The sequence below is a fragment of the Sus scrofa genome, chromosome 4, assembly GCF_000003025.6.
Source record: "Sus scrofa isolate TJ Tabasco breed Duroc chromosome 4, Sscrofa11.1, whole genome shotgun sequence".
Lineage (NCBI taxonomy): Eukaryota > Metazoa > Chordata > Mammalia > Artiodactyla > Suidae > Sus > Sus scrofa.
The window spans coordinates 33198610-33211493 of NC_010446.5; the positions used below are offsets into that span (position 1 = coordinate 33198610).

Genomic DNA, 12884 nt, shown 5'->3' on the forward strand with positions numbered 1-12884 from the left:
AAGCAAATAGTGCTCCTTATGCAAAATTTTGAAAGTATTAAAAATATCAGTACAACATGCATCTTTCTTTGAATATTCATGATTACCTTTTTCTGGTACTCCAGTTTTGAGAAGGATCATCATTGCTGTGCATCAGCTAACCAGTCCTTTGCAGTGTGTGAAAATTGATTTGGCTAGTTACTAATAAACTTTACATAACTATCAATAATTACATATACTTAGTTGTAGCAAAGAAATATCAACTGCTTAACAGCATTGTCTTACTTTTTAAAACCTATTTATTAAAATTTGAAAAATGCGCAAGAGCAATGTTACTTTACCTCCCAATATTATACATTTTAAATGCAAAACATAATATTTGTAAATGTATTTATAAATATAATGACTAGCAAATGTAGCTACGGCATTCAATTAATGAAAGAAGAAAGCTAACACAAAGGTAGTAAAAAAAAAACTTGATTCACCTTAGTGTCCATGTGTACTTCCTATATGACATAATTAGAAATAAAACTTACTTCTCTCCAATGTTCCTTTTGGAGGAAGTTGTGGGAGCTGTCGGCCCCTTCGTCCTGCCACAGGAGTACTTGATGGGCTTGTTTGGACAGACCCAGTACGAGGATGAGACCTATAAGATACATCATTAATATTCATTTTCAATAGAATGAGTTAAATACTTTTAATACATTTGGTTCACATGATGCTGTATAGTGCAATTTTAAAAGAGGTTTAGCTGCTAATAAAAGGTTAGGAAAGTAGGACAAAATATGGATATTGGAATGATTATCTGAATAGCAAAAGATGTTTATACTTTTGTGTAATATGCATACAAACACAGATACATGCACACAAAATCCTACAGCAAAATGCACAGAATTGTTAATGTAAATTCATATTCTATCCATATGAAAGCAAGAGAAGAATTCTGCAGCTCAAATGTAATGCTTTACATTTCTTTCTACCACATTTCAAACTCTTAACACTAACCTCCCTTCCTCAATCCTAAGAGATTTTTACTCAGGCTTATATTAAATATCCCTTTATTAGAAATTATCTCATGAAACGAAAAATAAAATCCTAAACAATTCAAAATTCAGCTAAATAAGATATTGGTTAATATATGATATTAGTATTGATAGAAAGAAACTAAAAATCTAATTTTATTTATTGTCATTATGACAACTATCCCAAAAGTAATGTCTAATGGACACAAACAATTTCTCATTCTGTAGGAGAAGAACATGACAGTTATGAGGTGCATTATGTGGGGATTTACCCAGGACTCCTGATAAATGAGAAATCACAGAACAAATGCAGTCAGGACAGTTAATAAACAAATTACAATGGTAGCCACACACTATTATATCCGCTGAATATAAGTAGTGTGTTTACACTGAAAAGGTTAGTGTTGATTGTTATTAGTGATCAGCCAAGGATGGTAAAAGAGACCATTTGGTTGCTGGGAAAATAAAATGGTGTGCTGGTGGGGCAAAGGGGAAGTTAGTCTGATTGATTTATCTTTCACCTCGATAAGGCAGGTGAAGGAGGGGCAGATCTTCCAGTCATTAATGAAGGCATCGACCTCATGAGGTTTGTATCAGGACGCTCAGTGGATCTGGAGCGGGTGGTGGTCCGCTCTAGGAGAGGCCGCTGTTCTGTTGATCTGGATCTGTGATATGGCTGTCTATCTGCTGCTTCACAATCCCTGAAATGTTAGTCAAAAAGCAGCTCAGTTGATCTTTAGTGCCCTTCTGCTATTTTGTTATGATGCATCAAACTGATTTTGAAAAAGGTCATTGTTTAAAATTACTGAGTATGGAAAAAAAATTTCTCTTCCCCAACATATTCTGAGCAAATTCTCACTAAACTCTGTAAGAATTTCTCAGGAACCAACATCTGTCTTTGATAGCAATTCCCAGTGAAGACCATAGGAGTTGCTCAGGTATAATAAAAACAAAGCTCTCTGCTTTCCAAAATGAATTCCCTAAATGGAACATGTGAAACATGCGAAGTATTCTATTTGAAAAGAATTCAATGACTTCTCCTGACATTTCTTTTTTTGTCTGCATTTTCCAATAAGGCAGTCAACAGCACACCACCACCACACAAACGACGACCCTCAACACACAGCTCATCAACGCCAAACCACTACAACAACGAACCGCAACTCATGTCTATCATCGTAACACTGCGCACACAACTCCTACATTTCAAAAGAGTAAAGAAAACCATAAAGGACTAATTCTCAAGCCCCTAAAGGCTGTTTATTAGCATACCCACCAAGATATAAAAAAGTCTTCAGTATAGTCACGTTATAGTGAACATTCAAATGACAGAATCAAAATTTTATGGGAATAAATATAGTACAACTCTGCAGTCTGTAGTCATAATTTAACATGGTCCACACACACACACACACACACACACACAATCACTGTACAGAACACTGATTAACCAGCCAACCTATGACATCTATCTCAGTGCAGTTTAGTGATGTCAAACAATATGATTCAGAACAATTATTAACTACTTGGAATAATAATGGATCTGAAACAATGTGATTTATTTGACTACAAATAAATCCATATCAAAACCTAATTCTTGTTGAAAGAAGTATACTTAAATTTAAGTAATCTATCAATATTGATTTTTGTGACCCTGTAGTCTGGCTGGCAAAATACTTTTACATCTAACATGTAATAAGTAAATATTTTCTAATATCAGCCCCACTATCTGTGAGACAACCCAAAAAACACTACGATGCCTCTAGAACTCCAAAGGAAATGTACTCCAAAGTAACTTCAAATGAAACTATTACCTGTGTAGCTGTAAGCACAGTAATAGAAATGCTTACATATATTAGATAATAAAGGAAGTGTTAGTCCTCCTCAAAACTAATGTATTAAGACTTTCATTTCACCTATAAGTTATTTCAATCTTATTTTTGATAATGAAAAATGCAACAATTAAAGAAAAATAAGAAAAGGGCAGTATTTCCCAAACGTAAACGGACATCAGATTAAATGACTTTAGGAACTGAAATCTCAATGTACTTTACAACATATCTTGTGAATGATTATTTCTTACACTTTAAATTCATAGGGTAAGATATAAGTCAAATAATTTTAAACTATTTTAAGTCCATATGTCATGATTGATTTTTAAGATAAGTTTAGTATTTTTTTATGTGTATCAAGAATATGTCCAAAAGGTGAGATTAAATGCAAATACATATATGATATTTAATTACTTGTCAAAGAGAGAAATGAAAAGGCAAGCTGATAGTAACAAACCATATTTCTATTTTTGTACCTGAAAAACTATTTTAGAGAGAGCACTTATCTTTAGAAATAAATAAGATCAATAGCTTGTCAAATGTTTTTAGTGTATAATATCTTTGTATATCATCAACACAAGACATAACGAGAATCAAAGGGATATATATATATCTTAGATTCCTTAAAACCTATTTTTTGGAGAGACCTATCTTTACATTATTTTCTAGTATCTTAAATTAATAATAAAATTATTCCATTATATAATATTCAGTAACAAAACTTTCTGGAATATCTATGACTATCCCAAAAGAAAATTAGCCTAATATTTCACTTCTGCAAAATTTGTTTTATTCTGACTCATCACTTCCATGCAGAAAGTGAAATATTAAGATATACACTCTCACTTTTTTTTTTTTTTTTTGTCTTTTTAGGGCCCAACCCGCGGCACATGGAGGTTCCCAGGCTAGGGTTCCGAGCCGCATCTGCGACCTACACCACAGCTCATGGCAACGCCAGATCCTTAACCCACTGAGCGAGGCCAGGGATCAAACCTGCAACCTCATGGTTCCTGGTCGGGTTCTTAACCACTGAGCCATGATGGAACTCCCACTCTCACTTATTTGACACTATATTTTTAATACTTGAAATATATAATCGTGAATGAGATCCAGAGAATTATTTCAAATGTGTTGCTGTGTTCTATGTCCTTGAAGGATATTATTGTTTTTAAAGTAAACAGGTTACCCTTCTGCAAATATTCCTTAAAAAAAAAAAAAACAAACCCTTAGTAAAAAAGCTGGTTGAATACTATAGTCAATGCTTTAAATTTAATTATATTTTACTCTCCATCTTCATAAATAATATGAATTATTTCTGCAGTGTGAAATGAAAATTGGCTAATAAGTGAAACACTAAAAAAAAAAAAAAAAAAAAAAACGATAGAAGGTAGAAATTTAGTGAGATCACCCATCACAGTTAAGGGGTAGGGAAAGCTACCATATTTTAAACTTTGGTAACACAGGAGAAGGTCAAGATATTCTGCTCCCACAACTGGGTAAGAAGAGGTCTTACTAGGTGCAAATAAGATTATGGCTGAGAAAATTGAAAGCAACAATGCCTATTAAGTTTCATATAGAACGCTCAGTCTTACCAGCAGATTGTTAAGGAATTGAGATATAAAACTGACAACTTCCACCTAAATTCTTAGTGAGTTTTAATTTTAAAATGAAAACTAATTAATTTTGAATAGTAGCAACTGAGACATGGGAAATAATAGATAATCAACTGCAAGACATAAAATATTTGAGTACCCACCTAGGTTTCTGAACTTGGGAGACTTTATTTCAATATAAATAGTTTCTTAGTAACTCTACTTTTTATTTTATTTTATTTTATTTTATGCCTTTTAAAACATTATTCTAAAAAGGGCAGATACAGGTTTCACAGGATTACCAAAAAGCAAGCCATACAAAACGTTAGGAAATATTCATCTATATTTTTTTTTTTTTTTTTTTTTGGTCTTTTTGCCATTTCTTGGGCCACTCCTGGCAGCCTATGGAGGCTCCCAGGCTAGGGGTTGAATCGGAGCTGTAGCCACCGGCCTATGCCAGAGCCACAGCAACACGGGATCCGAGCCATGTCTGCAACCCACACCACAGCTCACGGCAACGCCAGATCCTTAACCCACTGAGCAAGGGCAGGGACCAAACCTGCAACCTCATGGTTCCTAGTCGGATTCGCTAACCACTGAGCCACAATGGGAACTCCCAAAATACCATGGTTTAAATAAACACTATGTGTACAGATGAGAATATTTTTTCATTCTGGTGAAAAATAGATTAATTTTCCTTGGGCATGATATCATGTTTTTGTTACAGAACATTTCTGTTCAGTTAAACATTAAATTCTGTAAGTTAGTTAAAAGAAAATGAGTTTATTCAAAAATAACAGCAATGGAGTTCCGGTCGTGGCGCAGTGGTTAACGAATCCGACTAGGAACCATGAGGTTGTGGGTTCGATCCTACCCTTGCTCAGTGGGTTAATGATCCGGCGTTGCCGTGAGCTATGGTGTAGGTCGCAGATGCGGCTCGGATCCTGCGTTGCTGTGGCTCTGGCTACAGCTCCGATTGACCCCTAGCCTGGGAACCTCCATATGCCACCGGAGCAGCCCAAGAAATGGCAAAATGACAAAAAAAACAAAAAAAACCCCAAAATAACAGCAATATCTAGAATAGCCAAGTTAATATCAATCTAACACAAAAATGGTAATAACACATATATTGATGAGAGGAAGCAAGACATCTTTTAATGTAGAAAAACATATTACTATTATTCATAACACTATTTTATTATTGGAAAGAGAAATAAAGTGTTCTTATATCTATAGTAGTATTTTCTTAAAAATAGTCATTATTGGAAACAAGAAGATTATCCCAATTTTCCCAAGAAATTTAGGGACAAATAGAATATTTTATAATAAATAATATGTTGTATTATTAAACATGCACACACAGAAACATGTGAAATGTAAATGTCTTGAGGATAAGTTGAGTATTTTATTAAGTAGTTATAATTCTCATTATTAGTTAATTTTTACTTCAAAAACTGACAGAAACCAAACCACAAATAAGCAGGACTATTTACTCAGCAACAATTAATGTGCAGCAAATTAATACATCTTTAAAATATATATTTTCAAAGTCCTGAGAAATAATACAGTTACCACTTTCTATCTACAAAAATCTTATTTTGCTAATAAGTAGCTTTCATTTTCAGTGGATGTTGATCTTGTCAACTGTAAAAAAATTCAAATTATTTCACCAAGGTACTGGCTCTATGTTTTCCCTTCCCATCTCTCAAACATTCCATAAAATAACAAACTTTTTTTAAGGGCTGCAGCTGTGGTATATAGACGTTTCCGGGTTAAGTGTTAAATCTCAGCTGTAGCCTCTGGCCTCTGCCACAGCCACAGCAACACTAGATCTGAGCTGCACCATGACCTATGCCATGAGCAAGGCCAGGGATCAAACTTGCATCCTTGTGGATACGAGTCAGGTTCTTAACCCACTGAGCTACAACAGGAACTCTGAAAATAATAAACATCTTAAAGATGAATCTTAAAGATGTATCTCTAAAGAACCAAATCATGCATTGTCATTGTCTGATATTAATAAATGTGATGAGGCATGGTACTCATTCTAGAATATCTCAGCATCACGTTTGGCAGTTTCATTGGTCAATTTTGAACTATTCACTAGCATCCCTTTTGTTTTGCTAGCTTTACATGGATAGTGGAAATTCCTCATGTATATTGCTGCCTGCTGCCCTTAGCTGCTACTTCATAATGTCAGTTCAAATCATATAGGGGTAGTAGTCAGAGAATGGATTACCCCCTTTCCAAATACACACACAGACACACACAGAACAAAAGGAGTGCACATTTTCAGGCATAAATACTATCTGCTTCAGTCACTAATGATGACATGATGTCTAATAGTAATTAAAAAATTACTAGAAACACCATAAGGCAATAAAAATATGGCCCACTGTCAAGAGACAAAGCAATCAAGAGAGCCAGACTCAGAGATGTCACAGATGTTGAGATTATCAGGCGGAGAATTTAAAATATTATATGACTGGTATGTTAAAGATTATATTAGAGATCTGGGATCAATATGGTGCAGGAGTAGGATGTGAAGTCCAACTTTTCCCAAAAACACATCAAAAAAAAAAAAAATCTACATGTGGAACAATTCTCACAGAACATCTACCGAATGCTGACAGAAGACCTCACACTTCTAAAAAAGGGCAAGAAAACCTCCACATAACTGGGTAGAACAAACGGAGGATAAAAAGAGAGAGAGAAGAGAAAAAAAGAAGTCAGGATGGGACCAGCACTACTAAGAGGGAGCTATGAAAGAGGAAAGGAATCCACACAATGGGGGGCCTCCTGACTGGTGAAGGCACCAGCCAGTATAGAGGAGAGTCTCAAAGCCTTGGATGAAAGCACAGCACCTAGTCTGAGGAGGGCAAAGCAGAGAGAGCACTACATAGACAATCAGTACAATCATCCAGCACATTACAGCCAAAGACCCTCGAGTGGAGGCTGAGTGCTAAGGCTTCAGCTTTGGAGGTCAATTCCAGGAAGAAGACTAGGGTTGGCTGTGTGGAAACAGCCTTAGGGGGCTAGGGAGTGGTATGCCTCGGCCTAGGGGTGGCAGGAAGAAGCCTGGGCCTGTCAGAGAAGCAAGGTGCCAGTGTTGGGGAGTGCAAGAGGAGAGGGGTTTGACCACCATAGGCACTTATTTCTCTAGGCAGCTGGGTTTTAGGCAGCAGGATAACTCTTGTGCATGCTACGGGGGTGGGTGAAAACTGCTGCAACCACCTTGGACTCCAGAGGGTCCAACTGAGGGTCCCATGACCAGGCACCACCTGCTGCCTCAGTAACCCCAGGTGTGACCACCATAGAGGGCCCTGCAACTGAGCACTGCCTATTGCCTCCACCTTCCTGGGAATGCATACATCCACTGTTGTATCTGACAAGGGTCTTGGGTACTGCTTCCAGCTCCTTGGGGGTCACTGCCACTGCTAAGAGCCCTGCAACCAGGTGCAGCCTACCACCCCCACCTCTCTGTGGGTTGCTACCACTGCCAAAGACCAGATGCCACCCACTGCCCCATCTCCCTGGAAGCACATGCAGACTGTGCACCTGCACACCCACTATCAAGCCTGCACACATTGGAGAGAGATAGTAAGCATCCAAACCATAAAGGTGTCCCACACCAAAGAGTAGTAGACCCACACATGCTACCCAGGGACACCCCCACATAAAAATAGCCAGCCAAGACTACAGTAGATAATTTTTTCCCTAAATTCACAGAGAAAAAAAAATACATAGGCAAAATGAAGTTAAAAATATAGGAGAAGTCCTCTGAATGAGCAAATAAGGAAAAAGATCTTTACAGTCTGACAGACACTTAGTTCAAAAAGGAGATAATGAAAATATAAAAGCATTAAGAATGATTATTGACGGTAATGCAGATTACTTTAAAAAGAACTAGAAACAATATGGAGAAGCCAAGAAAAATTAGAAAATTAATTTGCCAAGACAAAAGCTAAAGGGATTGAACAGCACAGTGAGTAGTGCAGAGGAACAAATAAGTGACTTGGAAGACAGAATAATGGAAATCACCCAATCAGGACAGGAGATAGTAAGAAAAATGGGAAAAAGCAAGCAAGCAAGCAACATAAGAGATGTATAAGATAATAAAAAGCTTCCAATCTATACATAATAGGCATCCCAGAAGGGGAAGAAAGAGAAACGGACATTGAAAATATATTTGAAAATATTATGACTAAAAATTTCCCAAATATAAAGAATGAAACAGATATCCAGACAGAGACGGCACAGAAGGTCCCTAACAAGATGAACCCATACAAACTTATACCAAGACATGATAAAAATGGCAAAAGTTAAAGGGAAGGAAACGATTCCAAAGTCAGTAGAAGAAAAACAAAGAGTTAATTACAAGGGAACTCCATAAGACCAATGGCTTACTTCTCTACAGAATTGCTACAAGTGAGAAGAGAGTGATAATATATATTCAAACTTCTAAAAGGGAAAAATTTGGAACCTAGAATACTGTATCCAGCAAGACTATCATTTAAAATAGAAGGAGAAATAAGGAATTTCTCAGACAAGGAAAAACTAAAATAATACAGCAATACTAAAACTATCCTAATAGAAATATTGAAAGATTTCCTCTAAATAGGAAAGTAAGAAAATACAGGATGGAGGAACTCACAATTGGAAAACAGTCACTTAAATAAGCCAGTATACAGATCAAACAGGGAACAATACTTTGTGAAAGTGATGATAAACACAAAGAAGAGCAAAAGGATAAAAATGAAGGTGTAAAAAATGACATCAAAATCATAAAATGTGGGGAAGGAGAATAAGAAAATCAGACTTTTTAAAAATGCGTTTGAATCTATATAACTATTAATCTAAAGCAAGCAGACACAGGGATTGACAAAAACCAAAACAAAAAACAAAACAAAAAAATAAAAGGAAATCATCAAACCACGAAAAGAAAAAGAAAGAAACAAAGGAGAAATAGAATCAATTGGAAAACAAGGTTTAAAATGGCAGTAAATACATATCAATAATTACCTTAAATATCAATGGACCGAATGCTCTAAGCAAAAGTCAGAGAGAGGCAAAATGGATGAAAAAATGAGTCTACAATATGCTGCCTACAAGAGATGCACCTTAAGGCAAGGTACAAGCACAGATTAAAAGTGAGGGGATGGGAAAAGATATTTCATGGAAATGAAAATGACAGGAAAGTGGGAATCACAATGCTCATATTAGACAAAACAGACTTTAAGACAAAGCCATAAAGAAAGATAATGAAGGACACTGGTGAATGATAAAAGTATCAATTCAAAAAGAGGACTACCCTCATCAACACACAAAACAAATACTAATGGACATAAAAGGAGAAATTGTTGGGAATACAATAATACTAGGAGAATTTAAAACGCCACTCACATCAATGGACAGATCCCTAGACAGAAAATCAATTAGGCAACAGACATCCTAAATGACACAATAGAATAGATAGATTTAACTGATATTTTCAGAATATTACATCCAAAAAAACCAGAATATACATTCTTTTCAGGTGCACATGTAACATTCCCTAGGATTGACCATGCACTGGGACACAAAACTAACCTCAACAGATTTAAAAGTATAGAAATTATTTCAAGCATTTTCACTGACCACAATGGCATGAAACAGAAATCAACCACAGGAAAAACTGACTACATGGAGACCAAATAACATGCCATTAAAAAAACCAATGGGTCAATGAGGAAATCAAACAGGAAATTAAAAATACCCCAAGACAAATAACAATAAAAACAAAACCATAAAAAAATCCATGGGATGCCAAAAAAGTGGTTCTTAGAGGGAAGTTCATAGTGATTCAGGCCTTCCTCAAAAAACAAGAAAAATCTGAAATCAACAACTTAACTAACCACTAAAAAGAATCAGAAAAAGGAGAACAAAACAAAACAAACAAAAGAAGAACAAAAATAAAGTCAGCAGAACAAAGAAAAGCACAAAAACCAGAAAGGAAATCAATAAATTAGAGATTTTAAAAGCAATAGAAAAAAAATCAATAAAACCAAGAGTTAGATCCTTTGAAGGGGAAAACAAAATTGACAAATTTGTTTGTCGAATTTGTCAAATTGAGTCTTCTGACCATACTCACCAAGAAGAAAAGAGAGAGAGAGAACCTGAATAAACAAAATATGAAATGAACAAGGAGAAATCTCAGCTAGTATGGCAGAAATACAAAAAATTGAAAGAGAATGCTATGAACAATTACATATCACAAACTTGACAACTTAGAAGAAATGGACAACTTTCTAGGTACATACAGCCCACCAAAACTGAATCAAGAAGAAATAGATAATTTGAAGAGACCATTCACTAAAAATGAAATTGAATATGTAATTTTAAAAAACTCCCTAAACAAACAAACAAAACCCCAGGACCAGATGGCTTCATTGGCAAATTCTACCAAACATACAAAGAAGAACTTGTAGTTCCCATCATGGCGCAGCAGAAAGGAATCTGACCAGGAACTCGAGGTTGTGGGTTCAATCCCTGGCCTCGCTCAGTGGATCAAGGATCCGGCACTGCATGAGCTGTGGTATAGGTTGTAGATGCAGCTTGGATCCTGCATTGCTGTGGCTGTGGCATAGGCCAGTGTCTGTAGCTCCCAATTAGACCCTAGCCTGGGAACCTCCATATGTTGTGGGTGCAGCTCTAAAAAGTAAAAAAACAAAAACAAACCCCCCCAAAAAAACAAAGAAGAACTTATACCAATCCTTCTTAAACTCTTCCAAAAGATTGAAGGAACACTCCCAAAGACATTCTGTGAAGCCACCATCACCCCAATACCAAAACCAGACAAAGATACCAACAAAAGAGGAAATCATAGGCCAATATCTTTGACGAATATAGAAGCAAAAATTCTCACCAAAATTTTAGCAAACCGAAACCAACAACACATTAAAAAAAAAATCATACACCATGACTAAGTGGGATTCATCCCAACTTCACAAGGATGTTAAACATATGCAAAATCAATCAGTGCAATATATTTTATCAAAAGAAAAGTCAAAAAAAACCACATGATCATCTCAACAGATGTGGAAAAGGCACTTGACAATATTCAACATCTATTCATGATAAAAACTCTTACCAAGTGGGTATAGAGACAACAGAGCTCAACATAATAAAAGTCATTTATGACAAACCTACAGCCAATATAATACTCAGTGGAGAAAAGCTGAGTCTTCACAGTAAAATCTGGAATAATACAAGAATGCCCACTCTCACCACTGCTATTCAACATAGTATTGGAAGGCCTAGCCAATGCAACCAGACAAACTAAAGAAATATAAGGTATACAAACTGGAAAAGAAGAGGTGAAATTGTCACTATACACAGATGACATGATACTATACAGAGAAAACCCTAATGACTCCACACAAAACTACTCGATCAACAAATTCAGCAAAGTAGCAAGATACAAGATTAACATTCAGAAATCAGTTGCATTTCTGTATATTAACAATGAAATATTAGAAAGGGAATATAAAATATTCCTCTTAAAATCATATGCAAAAAATTAAATACCTAGTTATAAATCTCACCAAGGATGTGAAAGACTTACATGCTGAGAACTATAAAACATTAATCAAGGAAATTAAAGAAGATTCAAAGAAATGGAAACCTATCCCACACTCCTGGATTAGAATAATTAATATTGATAAAATGGCCATACTACCCAAAGCAATCAACATATTTAACGTGATCCTTATCAAAATAGCCATGACATTTTTCACAGAACTACTACACATAATCCAAATATTTACACAAAACCATAAATGACCCAGAACTGCCAAAACAATCATGAGAGGAAATAAACCCAACAAAGCAGGAAGCATAACTCTCCCAGACTTCAGGCAATATTACAAAGCTATGATAATCAAGAAAGTGTGGTACTGGTACAAAAATAGACATACGGGATCAATGGAACAGAATAGGGAGCCCAGAAATAAACTCAGATACTAATGGTCAATTAACATTTGACAAAGGAGGCAAGACTATAAGATGGGGGAAAATTCATTCTAGTCTCTTCAGCAAGTGGTGCTGGGAGAACTGGACAGCTGCATGTAAATCAATTAACTAGAACACACTCTTCACACCATGTGCAAAAATAAACTTGAAATGGCTTAAAGACTTAAACATAAGACATGACACCATTAAACTTCTAGAAGAGAACATGGGCAAAACGTTCTCTGACATACCATACAAATGTTTTCTTAGGTCAGTCTTCTAAGGCAATAGAAATAAAAACAAAAATAAACCAATGGGACCTAATAAAACTTACAAGCTTTAGCACAGCAAAGGAAAACATAAAAAACAAAAAGAACCTATGGAATGGGAGAAAATACTTGTAAATGATTCAACAGACAAAGGCTTCATCTCTAAAATATACAAACAACTCATTCAACTCAACAACAAAA

General features: G+C 35.7%; 1 protein-coding gene across 1 annotated transcript in view; it reads right to left on the reverse strand.

Moving 5' to 3' along the window:
- Window positions 1-12884, reverse strand: part of RIMS2 (regulating synaptic membrane exocytosis 2) — a 613799-nt gene that overhangs the window by 198995 nt on the left and 401920 nt on the right. The window contains 2 exon segments of the mRNA XM_021090597.1: window positions 516-625; window positions 1523-1702. Of these exon segments, the coding sequence (XP_020946256.1) occupies window positions 516-625; window positions 1523-1702 (290 nt within the window).